Source organism: Protobothrops mucrosquamatus, unplaced genomic scaffold (genome assembly GCF_001527695.2).
Source record: "Protobothrops mucrosquamatus isolate PMUCROS unplaced genomic scaffold, P.Mucros_1.0 scaffold2394, whole genome shotgun sequence".
Lineage (NCBI taxonomy): Eukaryota > Metazoa > Chordata > Lepidosauria > Squamata > Viperidae > Protobothrops > Protobothrops mucrosquamatus.
Genome location: NW_015388468.1, coordinates 49,639 through 72,080, shown reverse-complemented (window position 1 = coordinate 72,080; position 22,442 = coordinate 49,639). Strand labels below are relative to the sequence as shown.

The following is a 22,442-nucleotide window of genomic DNA, read 5'->3' as shown; positions in this document are numbered from 1 at the left end:
TGTGAAAATGAGACACCGCCACACGGCGTGAAAACAGGATGTCACAGCGCTGCAGGCGCAAAAACAGACGGCGCTGTGCCACACAAGAACGGGGCAGGGGGCTAGCGAGTATCACGCAAGCGCTATCCCCGCCCCATTTGCATCACGTGAGTGCTCGTGGTCCAGTGCGTGCACACATGTAAAATGCTTCCCCCTCCCTTTCCCTCCGGTCCGTCAACCGAGAAAAATTGGTGACCTCTGGTTTAGACCAAAAGAGAAGAGAACAATCATTATTCCGTGAGTCAGACTTTTCAATTCCAAGGAACTGGTTCAAATTTGTTTATTTATTAAATTTCTACGCCACCTATCCCATTTAAGCGACTATGGGTGGGTTGCAAACAGCATAATAAAACAACACAAAATATGACTAAAACACAGTTAAAAACAGAATTTAGAAACAAGGTTAAAATTTACAATTTAAAATAACAGAATAACGGAAGGGGACTTAGACATCTTCTAGAACAGTGTTTCTCAACCTTGACAATTTTAAGGCATGTGGACTTCAACTCCCAGAATTCCGCAGCCAGCAATGCTGGCTGTGGAATTCTAGGAGTTGAAGTCCACATGCCTTAAAATTGTCAAGGTTGAGAAACACTGTTCTAGAACAACCCCTGCTGAAACAGGAAACCCTATACCATTTCAGATAAATGGTTTTCCAATCTCTTCTTAGAAGTGACTATCAATTTTAAAAAATTCAGAGGGCTAAAAGTTACAGCAGCACAGGGGGGGGAAAAGTTAGGTAATTGCAACTTGCTAGGGAATTGCAACTAGCTAGCTGGCTGGCTTTATGTGAATAGCTCAGCATTACAGCTATAACACCAGTTTCATAAAACAATGTCATTTCGAAAAGCTCAAAGTCCAAGCACACTTCCTCCAAGTAAACTCAGAAGCTAATTGTAGTAAAATCTTATCCATGTCTGCCACCATTTCCTAAAACATCCTTGATCAGCCATTCTTTTTGCCAGCTGAAATTCCAAAAATTCTACAATTCTAATTTATTGGAAGAAAACAGCTTCCAAAGACTATTTCTGTTTACTTTTGTTTCCACATTGATGCTGGTACTTGCAATTATATAGGTAGTCCTCAACTTACAACCACAACTGGGACCAGAACTTGTGTTGCTAATCGTTAAGTGTGCTGCATCCAATTTTACAACCTTTTTGTCATGGTTGATAAGCAAATCATCGTGGTTAAGTGAATCATGTGGTTGTTAAGCAAATCTGCCTTTTCCCATTGGCTTTATTTATTGGAAACGGGCTGTGAAGGTCACATATTGTGATCACATGACCCTGGGATGTTGTAAACATCATAAATACATGTTGATTGCCAAGCACCCAATTTTTAATCACCTGAAGACATGGATGCTGCAATGGTCGTAAGTGCAAGGACCAGCTGTAATTTTTTTCAATACTGCCATAATTTCAAATGGTTGCTAAATGAATGGTCATAAATTTAGGGCTACTTATAATCCTTAAACTTTTAATAAATCTTAAAAGTTAGGATGACTTTTTTAGTGAGACTTTAATAGCAAACTTTAGTAAAATCTAAATCTCAGACCCAAAAGTTCTAGTCCTGCCTTAGGCACAAAGCCAGCTGGATGACCTTGGGCCAGTCACTTTCTCACAGCCCTAGCAAGCAAGCAATGGCAAGCCAGTTCTGAAAAACCTTGCCAAGAAAACTGCACAGGTGGTCTCTGAGAATCAGAAACAACTGAATGGAAGAAAAATTAATAAAAATAAAAAGTCTGTGTTCTGCCTTCAGATTTATTCTCATGTTATGAGTTGAATTATATTATTTAAAAATCATCACATAAATAACCAATTGGTTTGGTTGCATGCAACCCATTTACCCTTCAAATGTTACCAAGGTAAAATGTCAGGTACGTTTTTCCTCATCTGCAAGTTCTGTACTGATTAAGCATGGAATTTTTAAAATAAAAGTATTTATTCTGTATTTCTCAAGTCCTACTACCTGTCCCTATTATCTACGTAATTCAAGTATCTATGAATTTTTCCTTCCATGCTAATAAGGACAGTTAGGACTGATAAATTCTGCATTCAATGATACTGAATGTCTGAAGATGGCAAAAGAAAACGTACAAATGTGGTAATAAATTTATTTCTACGTTGCTTCAGCAAATATACTCCCTGGATGCCAGCATCTTGCCTGTAGTTTCTTGAAGAATTGTCATCTAACAAGTTTACAAACAAATAATGGTTGGGTCATATGAGAACTGGGAAAGCAAAGAAACTGACCGGTTAGGCCACAGGTTGGCAACCTGCGGCTCCGGAGCCGCATGCAGCTCTTTGAGCCTTCCCCTATGGCTCCCAGCCTCCTCTGCCATTGAGCTGAAAAGCTTATTTGGGCGGGGTTCATCCCTTTGCTGCGTCTCTGCAGGAAGCAGGAGAGAGCTAGCTAGCCCAGCTATCCTGACTCAGGAATTCTGGGAGTTGAAGTCCATGAGTCATAAAAGAGCAGAGGCTGCCTACTCCTGAGCTTGTTGGAGAACAGCTTGAAGCCAGCTTGCCAGGTGAGCAGAAGATCGGAGAGAGGGAGAGAGAGGGGGGAGAGAAAGAGAGAGAGAGGGAGAGAGAGAGAGAGAGAGAGAGAGAGAGAGAGAGAGAGAGAGAGAGAGAGAGAGAGAAGGAAAAGAAAGAGAGAAAGAAAGAAAGAGAAAGAGAAAGAGAGAGAGAGAGAGAGAGAGAGAGAGAGAGAGAGAAAGAAAGAAAGAAAGAAAGAAAGAAAGAGAAAGAAAGAAAGAAAGAAAAAGATAAAGAGGGAGAGAGAGAGAGAGAGAGGGAGGGAGGGAAAGAGAGACAGAGAGAGACCCTTTTGACATCTAAAAAGAAGATAACACTACATATATCCTTTTTTACCTTTATTATGTGTGTGTATATATATGTGTGTGTGCATACACACACACACACACACACACAAACACACACACATATAATAAAGGTAAAAAAGGATATATGCGTTATCTTCATTTTAGATATCAAAAGGGTTTTGCGGCTCCCAGTGTTTTGTTTTCGGTGGGAAACGGGTCCAAGTGGCTCTTTGAGTGTTTTGGGTTGCCTACCCCTGGGTTAGGCCTATGTTTACATGTATTTACACCTTTTTTGGGGGGGGTGTATGGGAGGGGAGGAATCTACTGGCCAGCCCACTGATCATGCAAGATGCTAAACTTAGCAAATATCTCTCCATTCACTCTGCCAACATAAGTTGTAGTTGAGTGCGAAATGCCAAGTTTTCTTTTAAAAAAGCAGCTGCAAGCGATTAAAATGTAACCTTCAAATCTATCCATTTTGCTGCTCAATTCATCTCATGCAAACTATAGGACAAGTAAACTGAAAAAGAGAGGAATTGTTCAACTCTCCCAAGTTCAAACTGACAACGGATGTTTCAGAATACATAAATGAAATCTACGGTCTTAGGGGAGTGGAAAAGGTGACAAAACTCAAGATACACCCGAATCCTTAAACAGTCCATGCTCTTTTCTCGAGTAATAGTCCAAATGTTGGTTTCCTCAAATAAGATCAGAAGCATTTACCCGTTTTTATAAACATTCTTTTCTATCTTCTTGTTGCTTTGAGGACTAGACTGCAAAGAGAATTTCCATAAATAGCCAAACCAGAGACAAGGGCCATATTTGTAAGGTTAAAACAGATCATTTCTTCTATCCTGATGTAATATATAACACATATGTATGAAAATACAGAAAAGGCAGGGACCTCTCGGACGGATGGGGGTATACACTGCCCTGAGCTCCTGCAGGAAAAGTGGGGTTAAAAAACTAATTAAATTATAAATCTAGTTAAATAATGATCATAACTGCTACAAATATAGGATGCCCTTGGAATTATTATAGAAATGGGTTTTTAGGTACTACTTGTACAAGTGTAGCACAAACCATATTGGAACAGCAATTTGGTGGAAGACTGAAAAATGAAAGTACCTACTAAATGAGTTATAAATGCTATTAATTTAGGCCTTCAAATATCTGGCACAGGAACAGATGCCTTTATTGTTTATTTTACTGTTGTTATCTTTACTGAAGTCCCAGGTTTTCTACTACTGCTTGATTTGAAGCAAATTAAGATGAAATTCTAGACATAATTAGATTGTTATCATTCCCAATAAATTTGGTGGCTTTAATAAATTAAATAAGATCCCTGGTTTCATCCTGCGAAGCTAAGAAACCATGCTATCTTATATTACCTTAATGACCAAATATGAAGAGCAAATACATAAGAATAGCATATGAATTGAGAAGAATACACAAGCATAGAGAAGCCATTCCCAAAGATTTAACCCTATCCAAGCAGAAACATTTCCTAAATTGCTAGAAGAATTCTTTAACCTACCTCCTGATGGAAGATTTAAAGCCAGACAGCTGAAGTGGCAACCTGCTTCCTTTTAAATGTTTTGGAGTACAACAGCCACACGCTCCATCAAACATGAGCTGAGGTCAGTGGTTCAGGATGGAACTTGACCTCAGGAGATCATTTAGAGCAGGGGTCTTCAAACTTGGCCCTTTTATGACTTGTGGACTTCAACTCCCAGAATTCCTCAGCCAGGCACACTGGCTAAGGAATTCTGGGAGTTGAAATCCACAAGTCATAAAAGGGCCAAGTTTGAAGACCCCTGATTTAGAGTCTCCTAGAGTGATTTAACCACAGAAAGTGGCTAGGCCAAAGCTTCTTATTGGAACCAATTTGAGGTCTTCTATTTTGAAAGCATATAAATGCGAGTAGATTAACACAGGGCTTTTCAACCAGTGGTACGGGTACCACCTGTGGTACATTGGCACCTGGCAGGTGGTACACAACCATCCTAGAAAAGTGGTAGTGGGGGAGGAGAATGAGCTGAACCGGTGTCAGCACCGCACAAGCCTGAGCAAGAGATGGCTGAAGCTGCAGGACTGTCAGGGCTCAGCGGAAGCGCCAGGATCAGCGCTTCTTTGGGGCTGTCAGGGCTGAGTGGAAGTGTCAGGATCAGCGCCAGGCTCCAGCTGGAGCTCAGCGCTGATCCTGGCCCTTCTGCTGAGCTCAGAAGAAGCGCCGATCAGCTGGAATGTTGCAGCATCTCCAGGGTCTTGTGATTTACATTCAGATGCTTGGCAATCAATTCATATTTATGACGGTCACAGTGTCCCAGGGTCATGTGAAGTGACCAAAACCTGCTGCAACCACCCAGCAGATGGGGGGAATAAAAACCAAACACCCCCCCACCCCATCCCTTCTGCCAATCCTCAACAGAAATGCCTCACAACAATGAAAACCTCGGACAGGAGGAAGAGCGCCACAGGCAGTTGTCTTGCTTGGCTGTGGCTTGGGGGGCACTTTTTTCAGTGCCATTGTAACTTTGAACAGGCACTAAGTGAACTGTTGTAAGTCAAGGACTACCTGTACTTCATCACTTTTTTTCTTTTGGGGGTCATCAAGTTTTTGACACCTTGCTAGGCGACTGGTGGTACTCGGATATTGCCATATCCTAAAAGTGGTACAATGGGTGAAAAGGTTGAAAAGCCCTGGATTAACAGGTACTTCAGTGAAAATATAGTGTTCCGTGCGCCTTTGGCATATGGCCATGCTGGCCACGTGACTACAGAAAATGATTTTGGACAATCTTGGCTGCCTTTGCCAAGAGATGAGCACCATGCCCTAGAGTCGGACACAACTGGACAGGGAAACTTTTACCTTTACCATCTTCCCATGTTCTTCCCTCAACAGCCAAATCGGTGTGTACAGAGAGGCCTGGAAACTGAGTTTCATATCATGTAGAGAAACAATAAATATGCTTTTTCTGCTTGGAACACAACCATCTTCTCAATTGTGTTTATGTTTGTTGAGTGAAACTCTTCATTTTAAAAAAAATGATTACTAGAATGTGGATAAATCAAGTTTTAAATATTTGTCTGGGCATATCCAAATATGGGGAAATAAAATTAAAAGTATTCTCCTACAATATACAGAGAAATGCAGCTTATACAACTTTGGGATCAAATCTGCTATCCAACCAATTAAGAATACACAGGGAATGTCAACGGATGAATTGTCAAGTATTTCTACCCCAAACTCCATTAGGTTTGATTGGTATCACAGGAAAGCTCATGAGGTATCACTGTTATTATCAACACCCCTCCGTCTGTTATTCTCTTCTCCTGTTTTAGTTCTGCTTTTTTACTTTTAAATCCTCTTTCAATCATTATTATATAATGGTTTTAGGTAATGATGGTTTTATTTACTTTATTATTTTATTGGACTTTTGTATGCAGCCCAGAGTCACTTTCCATGAGATGGGTGGGTCATATAAATTTGATAAATAATGGGAGGGGATAAAAAAGAAATGATGCATACGGGGATCTGGTTTTCTGAGCAACCACATAAAGTGTGTGCTTCATGTCCCATCAATTAAGCAATGTCATATAGTGCAGAGTTCTCCAACCTTTCCAGCTTTGCAGACCAGCGGTGTGTGTGTGTGTGTAAGGCAGGGGTGTCAAACTCAATTTCATTGACGGCCGCATCAGCATTGCGGTTGGCCTCAGGGGGCCGGGTGGGTGTGGCCAGGGTGGGTGCGGCCTACTGGGTGGGCGTGGATGGAGTGGGTGTGGCCTGCTGGGTGGGCATGGCCAGCTCTACATCGTTTGCGTCAAGGGTGCCTGTGGGGGCCTGGGCAGGAGTGGGATAGATCTGAGGGTCTCTGGCAGAAGGGGGTGGGACCAGGGCAAGTGCCAAGGCATGGTCTACTGGAGGACCCTCACTGTTCCTCTCAGGCCATGCGGGGGGGGGGGGGCTTATGGAGCTCAGACTGAATGCATTTCAGCATAGATGGCCACCACAAAATTATACATTGGCTCCCGGCCAGCTGGCCAAGGCAGCGGGGGCCGTTCCCTCACTGTTTCCAGGATGGCTTCGCGGGCCACGTGAAACCACTTTGCGGGCTGCATCCGGCCTCCGGGCCTTGTGTTTGACATGTCTGGTGTAAGGGATGATTCTCTATTCACACAAATGGAGTAAGCGCACACACACTTGCCTGCTGCTTGCGCAAGAGGGGATGCACACATATGGAAGCCTGCCACTTCTGCAGCCCAGTTTCAAAGGCCCAGTAGTGGGCCGCGACCCGGGGGTTGGGGACCCCTGATATAATGAGAGCCTGGAAACCTACCTTCTCTATAATAGCATGTCCTTTGGAAGGATATTCCACTCCTGAGATCTGAATGGTTCTCACCCTGATTTTGTTCAGGAAGCAATTCCAGATGTGGCTCTGAATTCCCAGGCTTTTGATAGGGTGATGATTGGGCTGTTGTTGGACAGTTTTTCTGTTTATTAGCTGCTCGTGATTTTTTTAATTTTTTCTTACTTTTTCCATTATAAACTGCCCAGGGTCATTTAAAATGTATGATAAAATAAATTAATAAATGTGCAAGGTCCAGATCGATTCAGGAATATTCTCCAGCCCCCGCAGACACAGGTAATACAGCCTGAAAAGTTGATACATCTCACTTGCCTCCTGAAAAAAATATATTTCATGTTCTCTGCTGCTCACCATTGAAAGAAAGAGTCCTATCTTAATAAGCGCAGATTCTGGATTCAGTTTTAATGAATTTCTTTTAAAAATAAGCCAAATATAATGGCGGTACTTCATGTAATTTAGTGTTCATTTTTATGTACATTTTGCCTTTCATTCCCTTCCCATTTGTCCAGCTGTTTGGATTGCATCTCACAGAATCCATCTTTTACAACAGCAAAAGAAATCATTTTTATTCACTTCCCTGGAGCTCCTGACAAGAATCTGCCCCAGAATTTTGGAAGTATGGGAAGCCTTAGACAACCAGCATAGGAAGAGAATTTGGGTTTTTTTTAACCACGTTTACCATTTACTTCAAAACCATACTATATTAACAGTGTTTCCAGATGCTTCATAAAGCATTAAACATGCAAGATTTTATTTCTACTTTTTATAAAATATAAAATGCCGCTATACTAATTTCTATTAAGCGTTATTTTATTTATTTCTACCTTATATTGCCAGTCTTCACAAAACATCTTAGAATACAAATACCAAGTCCAGTATCATCATGGTGTGGACAAGCAAGAATAAAAACACTATTACATAAACTAAATTAGGCCAGAAATAAAATTAAAACAACTCTTGATGAAATCAAACTGTCTATAGGATCTTCGTAATAACTACAAAAGGTAGAATCTATAATATTTTTATGAAAGCCACAGCTGAAAAGGCCTGTACTAAAGCAAAAAAAGAACAAATTCGCATCTGGACAATTTCTATTGTAATAACGTCCATAAAAAATTAATTGGTGTAAACTAGAAGTCAATTTCTTACTTTCAGCCAATACTGAATTTTAGCATGACCAGTGAAACTGAAAGAGATAAAAACGCCAAACACATTTTTCTGGGTTCCTTGCATTGTATACACTGTACTAGGTAGGCCTACATCAGCGGTTCTCAACCTATGGGTCGCAACCCCATTTGGGGTCGATCGACCATTTCACGGGGGTCGCCAAGCAAGGCTGTCCGCCATTTTTTTCCCCTTTTCCGGCAGGTGCCTTACCTCCCTTGAGCTGGGCCAGCTGGTGGTCGGCCTGCTCCGTCTCTGCCGCTTGCCAGCTACGCCTCGGCTGGTACAGGGGGCGGAACCACGCATGCGCGGCGCTCCCGGGCACAGAAAGTCCTCGACTTATGACCGGTTTAGTCCTTGACTTACGACCGGTTGGGGTCGCGGCATTAAAAAGGTTGAGAACCACTGGCCTACATAGATATCCATTTGAACGATGATCATTTTGTGACTAAAATGGGAATCTATCAACAGGCTTGGAGTTGGTGAAATCATAGCCAGCACACACTGTAACAAACAAACAAACAAACATTCACAGTTCTTAAACTCTGAATGCTAAAATCACACTAGTACTTAGATTTATGTAGTACTGTACATGTTATTGTGAGGTCTAGCCCTTTAAAGTGCCTTGCCCTGGAGACCTGGTTTGGCAGAATGGTGAACTAGCACCAGAAAGACCCAGGTTCAAATTCTGCCTCAGGCCCAGAAGCTTTTCCTGGGTGATTTTGGGCAAGTCTACCCCTCCCTTAACTGCAATCTACCTTATAGGGTTGTTGTGGGGGAAAAATGGGAAGTTAGAACACTAATTAATTGAAAAAAGTTCAAAATGCTACGAAATGAGGAATTTAGCAAGGAATCCATAAGAAAATTTGTGCATGTACATTATCTAGCCAGAAAGTCTAGTAGCAGATATCAAACTTGCTTAATATCTAATTATTTGTAAAACAAGGAAAAATAATCATAAAATGCGTAACTTTTAAATACGCTGGAACAAAGCAGATATCTTTTTGGAACATAAACGAGCAGTTAAAATGCATTTTAGACGTAATTTTGGCTGAGAATTCAAAAATCAAAATCCATAAAAAAAGTTTATTTTTAAAAACACAATAATTGAAAAGAAATAAAATTCTTTAATGATAAATATACCCATGACCATAAACAAAATGTCATAGACAGAAATGGTAGTCTTAATCAGGAATCTGGTAGCACTTCTCTTAATTGACAAGTTTTTTAAAGGAGAAGCTTTTGTCAGCTGTAACTCACTTCAACAGATCCATGGAGTAGTTTATAAGCTCAGGATTTGAAAAGGGGATGAAGCAAGAGGGCATCAATTTNACCACTTCGTAGTGCTTTACAGCCCTCTTTAAGCGATTAACAGAGTCAGCATAATCTAGCTCATTTTACTGACCTCAGAAGGATGGAAGGTGGAGTCAACCTTGAGTGAGTCAGAATCGAACTCCTGGCAGCAGAATTAGCCTGCAATACTGCATTCTAACCATTGTGCCACCATGGCACATAAAAAACCAAAACCACATACTAGATACGTATCTTTTTTCTAAAGGGAAAGCTATATTTCAAAGTCATCTTTTTGGAAAGGTGTAACACTATGATGGACTATCAGCCAAACTACAGCTACTGCCTTATCTGAAACATCGTACGGATGGATCACTTATGTAGCCTTTACACAGATGACTTATCAATTATAATGTCAAATTTAATTATCCAAATTTTATACATCTGGCTGTGTGACAAACCATAATAATAATGTGGATAATAAAAAGTTAAAATAAAATTGTGAAAAATAAAAAAAAGTAAAGTGTGGCTAAGCGATGTGGCAAGAACCAGGGAATAGTAGAATAAAAGACAAAGAATTGGAGAAGAATACAAAATATCAAGGTCTGAAAAGTTGAAAGATTATGGCATAAACCAGTCGTGGTGATTCACTGAGTACCATAACAAAAATATCTTGAATGGTGCTTAGAAAGTCTACACATGGACAAAATTTCCATCTGTCAATTACAGAAGGCCACCTGTTTGATCCACACATATACAAGATAGGCAGCAAACAAATTTAATAAATAAATGCTATGCCAATATACTATACAGTAACATCCTAGGACAGGGGTAGGCAACCTTGGCTCTTTTATGACTCGTGGACTTCAATTCCCAGAATTCCTGACTCAGGAATTCTGGGAGTTGAAGTCCATGAGTCATAAAAGAGCCAAGGTTGCCTACCCCTGTCCTAGGTTCTTGGGAAGAACTTAATGCCTATGAAGGCCAACGCTAGTTAAAGACCTCACAACTGTGATTCCACATTGTTGTGTATATAAAATAATAATTTATGAAATCTGTATACAATCAAAGAAATTACAATAACATCAATAAAGATAAAAGATAGCAAGCGAGAGAGACAGACAATTGAGGGTCTCCCTTTTCAAAGGGCTGAGAAGAGCCAAGCCATCCATAGCTTGTTAGGAGCAACAAAAACAAGCGTTTCCAAACTAGCAAAGATTAAGCATGATAAGGTGCACTTAGGTCACTAAAGTATGATACAGGTCACTTCCTTCTTTGAAAGACACAGCATAGGGCAAGATGTAAAAACCTGATCATGGTAGTCCAGCAATTTCTCCCAAGGGGAAAAATGAAACAGAATCATTATGACTTGTTGGTTTGGAGAATCCAAAAGATTTTATAAAATATCCATTGGGGGGAAAAAATACTTCTTCATAACTCAAAATTGCACTAAATCTGTTCAGCAACAATTAGTATATCTTCACACAACACACTAGCTTGTAATGTTTTCAGGAAAAATTGAATAAATTCAAAGTTAAGTCCTTTGCAATAATTAGCCTGGCTATGTAAACAGAACTGCAACGGTCAGAAGCAACATATTACTGAACACACTTGAGAGGAAGGTGAGGAGAAAATTTCAATAAAGTCTGCATCTCCTGGAAGTATCTTGCTGAGACAGACAGAATCAAAACATAGTCCTTCTGGCCTGGTAACCAGCGAACTTCCTATGATGTAACAGATGTGAACTTAATGAGGAGTACAAAAACTGGGATCTAAATGCCTCGTTATATTTAGCTGCTGTATTTGTGGGATTTCTGACATCAGATCCCCAATGGTGGAGCTGCTTCTTCTACTTTTTTTTTTCTCTGAGTGCCTTTGAATCAGCGTTGACTCCTGGCGACTGCCTGGATAAGCCCCTGCAATTTCCTTGGCAACATTTTTGGAATTGGTTTGCCATTGCCTCCTTCCTAGAGCTGAGAGAGAACGAATGGCCCAAAGTAACCGAGAGGGCTACCTGCCTAAGTCTGAACTAGAACTCACGATTTCCAGGTTTCCAGCATGAGGCCTTTACCACCACCTCAAATTGGCTCCTACATGCCATTGTAACAAACTGTTTTTGTATGTCTCCTTCCTCTTCACTATTTTCAGTTTTAAAGTTCTCTGCATTTAGCGCCATAAAAAAACAACACCAGAAAAGGACTTTGGGTGTTCAAAATGACTGGAGCAGATAGCTGGATTCTGGTGCATGTTACCAACAAAGGGTTTTGGGTACAGCATATGGAAAAGAAATGCTTAAGGCATAATTCTGAAGGGGGAAAAAAGAGGTCTTTGAATTGACACTTTCTGAGGAAATTACTTAGATTTTTCTATAAAGCATGTATTCCAACCCAGAATACTAATTAAAAGACCATTAATTTGCATAGATCCTCACACACACAGTTTGTTTCTAGTCCCACTTCTGCATAAATGCCCAATGAGAGGTTTTAAAGTATCTAACTTTAATGGCTTGGTTGCAATGTAACATTTAAATGTTTTTTTTAAACCTGTCAATTAAATTCTGAATTATCTACACACATCATAACATGTGCCCCATCAGACCAAAAGACTTAAACAATATGGAAGTGTTTTATCCATCTATGAAAAACAAATTGCAACTACAGTTTGTATAGGTCAGGGATAGGCAACCTTGGCTCTTTTATGACTCGTGGACTTCAACTCCCAGAATTCCTGAGCCAGCCATGCTGAGGGAAAAGGGAGAGGTTTCCCAGCTGAGCCATGCTGGCTCAGGAATTCTGGGAGTTGAAGTCCACGAGTCATAAAAGAGCCAAGGTTGCCTACCCCTGGTATAGGTCAACAATCTAAAACAGCACACCACTACAAGAAAAAATTCCTGAAGTACGGTAAATCTTAAATGTTGTATAATCAAGTATGTGGCGTTTACTTCATGTTTACTCTTCTTTGCAAGAAAGCACTGAGAACAGCACAAAATAATGAGCGACAGCGAAAGCTGCCATGTCAGCCACAACGAGGAAGAAATGGCTGCCAAAACCTTGCCTTCATAAAACCTGACAAGCAAACCTTTGATGAAGTTAGCTAATGACAGTTTCCTTAAAAATATTTCTGAAATCTAATCTCCATGGCCTGGATTAAATGAAACACAGGGGAGAGGGATGAGGAATCCACAAAATAATTCTCAAAATGAAATGACACCTGCATCTTCAAGTAATGTAATCAGAATGAGAGATACTTACTCTGCATTAAATCCATTGACGTGCAAGATCCGCATTTGTTTGACAATTGTGCTTTTACCAGATTCGCCAGCACCTAGAAAGCAAAAACAAATCTGTTTCAGGAAATAGTAGAAGAAACCCCAGGGGGATGTGTGCCACTGCTCCTGTTCAACAAGCAATAGTCCCCAAACCTGGCCGATGCAATCCAAACTTGAAAACTGAAAGGAAAAAAAAAAGTAATTGCCACTGGAAACTGCAACTGTAACTAAAAATAAATGCCAAGCTAAAGTCATGTGTGAGAGTAGAAGCTTGGAATGCTTCGCTATCCATTTTTTCCAGTGTCTTTATTGAAACAGGCACAATGTAGAACTCTAATACCTTAAGAGGAAAAAGGTAGACCATCTAATGCTATTACCATTTCCAACCCATGAAAGTAGCAAGACCAAATTGCTGCAGTCCATACTGAGCAAAACACTGGCCAATTTGGTCTGGAGATCCTTGAGCCCTTCCACCCATGCCACAGCCAGTCAAATGCACTGAACATTGAAGACACTTATTTCCCTGGTCTTTCCCCTCACTCCACTGTTGCCTAAAAGTTTCCTTTTGTACTGTATCTTCCATCTGCTCCATCAACTTAACATATTCTCCATGACCTCAAACTGTCTACCCTTCTGCACAGCCTACATCCTTGGTTCTGCTCCCTACCCTTTCTCCTTCTCCCCCTCTTGAAACAAGCTTTCTCCAAATCTGACCCCACTCAACCAGCCCAAGGGATGGTTTCAGCCACAAAATCTGGCTGAAGATACCAACTATTCCAGTTTGCATTGTTTTTACCCAGAAGTACCCTTTTCTTCTACAGGAGCACAAGACCTTCTTTATTACCACAGACCCACAGATACCCCAGTATCGTTTGGCATGGCAATTCATTTTCTAAGATAGCTTCTCACCAGCCTGAGGGGGGGGAATGGGTACACTGCTTAAAGAGGACATTGCTCACAAAAGCACTGTAGTATCTGTGGTGCCAAGCTTTCTCTTAGCACTCACTACAGCACAATCCTCCATTTTGAGTCTCATACACAAAACTAAATTTTAGCAGCTATATATCAAAGGCTATTTGGCTGCAGAAGGCTCCAATTTTGTCCTTCTCTTTCTCTGTCTTTATCTGCCCGGCCATTCTGGCCCCTGATTACCATAGCACATTGCTAATGTTTTCAGCCTTCTTCAAATCCACCCATTAAACGCGGCGAGACCAAAATATTAGATTTTCACTGCCTTTTCCTTTCATTCCTCATAAATACTGGTGAAAATCAAATTCCCTATTTCTTGTAGCCAGACAAATAATTGCATCAAGTCCTTGCCAGTCACAGAACTATAATGTCTTTCCTACCAAGCAGTAAGAGAGCTGATCAAAATCAAGGGTGTTTCCCACATCTTCCACTTAAATATATATAAGTACTGTCTTATAATACCAGAGACCTAAAAATTAAAACCAACCTATACTGAAGCAATGACATATTTAAATGAAAACATTAACCCCAACATTGCTAGTATTGATCTATAGAAGACCAAATTGAACAGTGTTAATTTTTCTCATATAACTAGAAGCCACAAAATATGTCACTAATACGACCATTAAATGTTTCTTCAATTGAGACACTACATTAAGTATCCTAAAATATATCAAGCCTTATAAATAAGATTGGGACAAAGCTTCCTCCCCCATTTAATTATTCTTAACATGTTTTAATATGCTGGAATACTTGAAATGCCCTGCATTGTGCTGTTTTATAGCATTTACAACAGCAAAGGTTTCTTGCTGTTAACTGTTTTGTACAATCACAAAACTACTATGTATGATTATACATTTAGGCCCAGCCAAACATAAAAGACATGTTCTAACTATGAAGAGTCTGCACATTTTCCCTCAGCACTTTTCTGATCATCAGAATTTCAAAAACATATTAAACTCAGCCTAAAACGTACATATATGGAAGTAAATCAAATGATTTAAAAAGATTTTAATATCCAGTACTGTATGTATTCTTAAATTGTAATCGTAGCAATAACGGCTGTCTGTAAAATGTATGTGTAAGGTCAACTATTTCATTCCAACTTAAGTTAAACAGGATCTCAACAAATCATTTATCATAGGAAACATTGTTATTCTTTGAATTGATCTTTAGTCCTTCTCCAAATCAACACTGTAAAACTCTCACACCTCGCTTTTCTTTTCTTACTCCCCAAAGTCAGTCTATTCAGAAGGAATACTCTACTCAAGAGCACTATCATATTTAGATAAAATACATGTCAGAAAATGTACTATTCACTTTATTTTTTACTCAGGATCTTCAGATAAAACTGTAGAAAGGAAAGACTGTGGAAAATATATCCAAATAGGCCACTCTGTGATATCAAGACCGACATTTGCTAAAACCACAACTCTTTGTACAGAAAGACTTATTCCCAGTCCCATTTTCAACAAAAGTACCAAAGAGAAGAATGCAACCCAATTCCTGTATTTAAAATTTAACCAAGTATTAGCTCTTTAGCCTACTCCCCTTTCCCTTATATCTCCAAAGAAATACTTATATTTTTCTCTCTCCACCTCACCAACATACTGCAAAAAAATTCAACACACTTCCTGCAAGGATTTAATGTGCCATCTTCAGCAGACAGCAGAGTGAGCCCTGATTCTCCTTATATCCTCTATTTCCATCTACTATATTTACTTCAGTTCCCACCAACGGCCTGTGGCATCAAGTACCTTAACGGAAGTGCCGAATATATTTGTTGCATCCCCAAAGCCATCCATGTCACTATCAATCCGAATATTTTATTTATATGAAAGTGACTTTTCCCTTCAATCCCACCCACCGGTTCACTCCGGCAGTTAAGAGCGGCCCAAATGATGACTTGAAAAGAGGGGCTTTGCCCACCCTTATCACTCTGCACAAGCTAACGACAAGCGATGGAAGCAGAAGGGCAGAGGTAGAATGAAGTAATTTTTATTTATTAACTAACTTTGGGGGGCCAAAAAAAAGTCCCAAACCCAAAAGGAAGGCCAAGGGCTTTCAAAGGAGAAGAATGGGGTCTTATGGGGGGGGGGGAGAAGAAAAAGGAGCGTTATTAAAATAGTTGTATTATCCTAATAATGTGTCATCTGTGGAATTTTCGGGCAAGGAAGTGACCAGGCCACCCCTTCCACCTTAAGCCCACAAAAAAGGTAATTTTAAAAGGGGAGGGGGGAAAGACCCCCTCCTGAACTCGCCTGGAGATCTTCTTAGTCCCTCCCCGGACACTTCTGCTCCCCAAGGGTCATCCCCCCAAGCCCCCCCACTTTTAGTCCAAGGTGCAGGATGGGGAGACCAGCAGGGAGGGCCAAGGCCTACTTCTTTCCAGCCCCCCCCCACAGCCCCAGTCTCTTCCCATTCCCCCCCCCTCCTTTTGACATCTCGGCCGCTTCCTTACACCCGGAGATGTCAAGCCGGGGCCGCCAGCCTGGGAAAAGGGCAGAAAGCAAAACCCCTCCGCCCGCCCCGTCCTCTTCCTGGCACGGGGCCCGCTTCATTGGAGGCGGCGGGCGGGCGAGCCAGCCAGCAGGGCCCCACCTCTCCTGCCCAGTCCCCGCCAGCCAGCCCACCCGTCCCCCCCCCCCGGGCCCGGAGGAGGGGGGCCTCTCCCCTCCCTTCCCGCCCCCGGCCGCCCGCGCGCCTTACCCAGCAAGAGGAGCCTGTGCGTGGCCCTGTAGACCTGTTTGTCCTTCTGCAGCTGCTTCTCGATCTTCTTGTTGGCCTCTCGCTGCGCCTTCTCCTCGTTGCGCTGATCCTCAGTCTTGCTGTTCCCTAAACAGCCCATCTTGGGGGGGTGCAATGGAGGGGGAGGGGGGAAGGGGAAAAGGAGGGGAAGCAGGAAGCGATCGAGGGTCGCGGGCGAGGCGGCGGCGAGTCTCCTTTGCTCCCTTTTCAATATTATTCTTTCACGCACAGCTGTCGCTACCCAGAGACATGGAGAGCCCGGAGCCGACAACGGGGTGGGGGCCGGGGAAAGAGGGGGGGGGGGAGCGATGACTTTGCTACCGCTCAAGCCGGGCCTTCACCTCCTTCTCCGATACACCGCCGCCAGAATCCGCTCGCAATGCAGATTTTTCCCCCCCCCAATTAAAAAAAAAGCGCGCACACACAAACACAAGAGGGGGGGGAGAAGGCAATTAGGGAGGGGGGGCAGGGAACGTAGGGAGGTCGGCAGCCACCCGAAGGGGGGGGAAGGATCACGGGTTAAAAATCGGCTTCCCTTTTCCTCCTTCGCCCCCCCAAACCCCGCAGGGAGAGAGCCGCCACCACCAAAATCTGGGTGGGTTTTTCTTTAAATATCTCCAGCTTCCACGCCACCTCCGCCGGCGGTGAGGGAACAGAATAAAAGCCAAATTGTCTTCTTCCACTTTACATATAATCCTTCGGGATCGAGGCAGCAGCAGCAGCAGAAACAAGCTCCAGAAAGCCGGCGGGGGAGGGAGGGAGGGAGGGAGGGGGGGAGACCCTCCCAATTCCGGGCACCGAGGCTCTAGCAACGTCCCTCTTCTTTAGCTGGCCTTTTTTTTTTTTTTTTTTTGGGCTATAATTGCCCGTTTTCTCTCGGTCTCCTCCTCAGCCCGGCGGCTTCCCCTTCCAAGGCGCCTCCTGCAAAGTGGGTGAAGCGCCCGAAAGGGTCACCGCTAACCTTTCCGCGGCGTCGGGCAGGCAAAAGGCGAGTCTCCCTTCTGCGTTCCGGGCTGGGCTGGGTAGATTTTTCTTCCTCCTCCTCCTCCTCTCTCCAGCCTGCGGTGCGGCGGCGGCGGCGGCCGCTGCTGCTGCTGCGCGTCTTCCTGCCCTAATGGTGGCTTGTACAAATCCAAGGCCCTCTTCCTCCTCCTCCTCCTCCTCCTCGCCCTTTTGCTTATTCACTTATTCGGCTTCCAGGCGGCTCGATCGGCTCTCGCCTCTCCGGCAAATGCGGGGAGACGAGGGGTAAAGGGGACGGGGGGGGGGAGGAGGAGGAGGAGGAGGAAAGAGGCAGCCGAGAGGAAAACGCAGTGTGGATCTCCTCCCCCAAAACAAAAATAACTCTCCTATGGGGAGCTTTCCTTCCGCGCTCCCCCCCCACCCCACTCCCTATTTAATTTTCCTTCCTCTTTCCTGCATTTCCCCACGAAGGAGGACAAGGTGGGGGGGGGCGATTTTAATATTAAAATCGAGCGAGGAAGGGGGGGAGCGCGAGCGAGGCGGCGGTGGGGTGGGGCAAGCCTCGGCTCAGAGTGAACCATGGGAACTCAAATCATTCACATGATACCCAAACGTCAGGAGTTAACTGACTAGAGGCGCCCTCTTCAAACGCCCGCAGGGAAAGACGGAGGGGGGGGGCACGGGCGGAGGCTGCACGTGTTGGATTGCCCGCTCCCTACCTAGCTTGACCCGCCCAGGTGTGTGTGTGCGTGTTATGTGTGTCTGTGTGCGGAGGGGGGGTAATTCCTATTAAGACAGAAGGGGGGGAATCTCCTTTTCATTTTTTTTTATTTTTTATTTTTTTAAACACGTGCAAGTTTCGCTTCCGAGCGTAACTTTCCTCTCACCGATGGGGGGGGGGAGATAGAGTTGAGCGCAAAAAAGCATTCTCTCTCCTTCCCCCCCCCCCGAAAATGGAGGGACGCTGATGGACCCCACCCAAAGGAGAAACTCTGGTGCTTGTTGGAAAAGCCTTCGGGAACGAAGGAGAAGCGGGAGAGGCTTGGAGCAAACGCCGGCGATCCTGGCAATTAAGGCAGAAGAGCAGAAGTCCTTAAAGGGAAAAGGGAGGCTTAGGGATGCCTGCGGTCCTGTAATCAGACTGGAGGGAGAGCCCGAAGCGTGGGGGGGGGGGAACGCGCTAATTCTGTGGGAAGAGCGAAAAGAGGCTCCATTTTAGGCTTATTATGTTGCAATCGTGTCTAAATCGATCCAGTATAACTTATTCCAACAATATAAATTACGATCCTGCATTAAGGATCGTCTGCATTAAGCCCTTGGCCCAGGAGAATAAACCCGTTCCTTTGCGTCCATCGGGACTAAAGCAGCGTCTGAATCTTGTTAATTTAATTATGTATCTTCATGTTACATGTTCAGGATCTTCCCCGCGTTTGCAAGTATTGTGTTAGATTTATATTCTGCCTGTCCTCCCAACAATTCAAGGCAAGGTGTTATGGTTTTTTTTTTTACTAATTAATCAACTTATAGGCTGCTTCAATCACAACTGCAAATCTATGCATTTAAGGAATATACATAATTAGGATTAAGGCAAGACAAGACGGATGAAAAAGTAAAGTAGCTAGAACCCATAGTGCAGAAATTTAAAAAAAAAAACCTGTTACAAAAGTGTAAATGGAAAGTCGGGTCACAAACCATCCTGCTCCTGGATGTATCAAAAAAGCCAAATCTTCAAGATATTTGAAAACCGATGGTGATTAAGTTATGGTTTGTTGAATGAGCCACTGGTTAACACAGCCTATTAAACCCAATTGAACAAACTACTTTAAAATTCATGCATGATCCTAGTTATACTAAAATCAGTCATACTGCATTTTGTTAAAAATATTTATATTTTAAAAAGCAATGTTTTCCTCACATTGCTAAATCACTGGGGACAGAAAATGCACGGTGATCAATTAGATCTGGAAATTTCCCAGCAGAATAAAACTGATCTGCTGCCCTTGCTTTGCTTCAAGCAGGTTAGGGCCTCTAATACTATTTTATAGCTTTCCTAACCTTTACCTCAATTCAGCCCTTCTTTCTTTTCAGATTCTTTGTCTCATATCCAGACAATTCAATATTGAGTTAAGGCTGAGTCCAATTGAGCTTAATCCCAGGTGAATAAAAAATTACATCAAAAAAAAAGTTAGGTCAACAATTAGAACTAGTTATAAAACTCGGTTCAAGTCTTTCTAGTTATAAAACTTGGTTCAAGTCTTTCGTAGTGGATAATGGAATTATATTAGACAAGAGAAGTATAAAGTCAGATGGTCACAAACCCAACTGGTTCTTAGTTTATGAGATTATTTCAAAAGCAAGTACAGATAATCCTTGACTTATGGCCACAACTAAACCCAAAATTTCTGTTGCTAAGTGAGATTTGTTAAGTGAATTTTATCCCATTTTACGACTTTTCTTGCCACTGTTATTAAGTGCAATTCTTAAGTTATTAACATGGTTAAGTGAATCCGGCTTCCCCATTGACTTTGTCAGAAGGTTGCAAAAGGTGATCACATGACCCCGGGACATGCAACTGTCATAAATATGAGTCAATTGCCAAGTGTCTGAATTTTAATCACGTGATCATGGGGATGCTGCATTACTGCAAAGGTCATAAGTCACTTTTTTTAGTGCTGTTGTAACTTTGAACAAAATGAACTGTTGTAAGTCAAAGACTACCTGTGCATATATCTCAGTCTGCAAAGGTGATAAAAAGGGCAGCCAAAATTAATTGAAGGAAAAATGTAGGAAAAACAAAACCAGAGAAGAATATGATATAGCTTTCATTTTGTGATGTAAGGGGAAAAAAATCCTGTATTTCAGCAGCAATGGTCAGATTTGGAATTTTGCGAAAAATGTTAGAAGTGCTGTCCCAAAATGGCTCTTGTGGGGGAAATGTCCATTAACAAAATGGCTGTTGTGAGGAGTACAAAATGTCAGATTTAGAATAATGAAATGTATGACTATTGATGGTAAAAGCTTTAAAATTTTATGGCATAAACTTTATTTTTTCATAATTCATTTTAGTTACCAAGTTTTGTTCAAATAATTGAATCCTTTCTGAATTACATATATCTTTCCCTATTAGATATAGAATCTTAGAACGAAAGATTGTTGAATTCATTGGAAACAGTAGCCATAGTGTTATTAAATCTAAATATAAGTGGATTGCCAAGGAAATTCAATATAATCACATTTGACCTAAAATGTATCTAAATTTGGATGCCTCTTAGTTGATAAAGAAATGGACCTTATTTTCTATTTATAAATGAAATGAGGGGGGGATAAAGTTGCATAAAAGAGTACACATAGTACACTGTATAGAGGGCAAATTGCTATTGACATTAAAATAAATACTAATCTGTCAATCAGAATTGGAAACCACAAAGAAAATAAGTTTAAAGAGTAAAAAAGTTAAAAAATATATATAGAATCAAAGTTATTTATGTCAATTTTCAGAGAATGTAAAATGACTTTTTTATCTCTGGAATAGTATTTTGAAAAATAGAGCTTGAGGAACTGAAGTAAATCATGGTGAAAAGTGATATAAAGTTTTAAAACTTCTTGGAAAACTGAAAGTAAATCAAGAATCCAGATGGTAATTATCCAAGAATTCTTCGTAGAAATATGTCTTCAAGATCTTCCTCTGCACTAGAGGACTAGAAAGGAATCTGGTGGTTCTAAGAAACTGCCCTGGCTAGCTTAAAACCTGTTCTGAGCAATTATTGAAGATAAAATAAACATTCTTGCTGAAGAAGAATTAATGTGGCTTCCTTCAAGTGACATCTTTCATTGATGATATATATATTTAGAATGTCTATATACTCGTGGATAAAGATGAAATGGCAGATATGTTTTATTTTGACAGAGTCACACTAAAAACAAACTTAGCAGTCATAAGATGAGAAAGGAATGCACATTATAGATTGGTAGAACTGATTAAAGACTAGGAAGCAAAGACTAGAAATCAATAGGGATATAAATAGAAGTGCCTCCATCTTTTCAGGGCATGTTTTGGGAGCCGTGCTAGAGTTGGAATGAAATGCATTATAGTCCAATTTATTAATCACACCATATTACTGAAACAAATAATTGTAAAACATAATTTACAATGTACCATGTCAGATAGGATGCCGAGACAGTAACCATTGTTTTCTATAAAACATAACAAGTTAAGTCAGATATATTTAGTTATGAACCATGATCAAAAGAGGAATTGTGTTGCTGCAGAATAAATGTTATATCTTATAAATGTTAAAGTTCCTTAAGATTTAAATGCAGGGAGCTAGTTTGAATACTTGGATGAGAAGATGTATTTGCAGAAAAGGAAACTTGGCAAGGTAGACTTTGAAATATATACTGACAACTGATTCATTGTTAGGAAAATGGTTGCTATAACATGTGATGGCATTGAATACTGGGCTAGCTGTCAGATCTAAATTAACTTTGTGTTGAAATTATCAGGACAGATTTTGCACCTGCCCCAGGTGCAGCACAAAACTGTTCTAGTAATTTTCTATGCTTGAATTTCTGACGTTGAATAAAGGCGCATAATTAAATAGCAGTACAAAATTTCAGAAGATATTTTAACACTGGTGTGGGCACCCCCTTTGTACATGAGGTACAACGATGGTGATATTTTTCTGAAATACAACTGATACTCAGAAAACTACAGGGTCATACAGGTAGTCCTCGACTTACAACAGTTCATTTAGTGACCAAAGTTACAACGGCACTGAAAAAAGTGAGTTATGACCATTTTTTA

The 22,442-nt window shown here is 41.5% G+C and overlaps 1 protein-coding gene across 1 annotated transcript in view; it reads right to left on the bottom strand.

Moving 5' to 3' along the window:
- The window catches only part of GNAS (GNAS complex locus), a 122,140-nt gene extending 105,355 nt beyond the window's left edge, over positions 1-16,785 (bottom strand). Inside the window, exons 1-2 of the mRNA XM_015824865.1 lie at positions 16,637-16,785; positions 12,942-13,014 (exon numbers count right to left, since the gene is read on the bottom strand). Of these exons, the coding sequence (XP_015680351.1) occupies positions 12,942-13,014; positions 16,637-16,775 (212 nt within the window). The 5' untranslated portion in view covers positions 16,776-16,785. The remainder of the gene's footprint in view (positions 1-12,941; positions 13,015-16,636) is intronic.
- Positions 16,786-22,442: the final 5,657 nt, after the last annotated feature.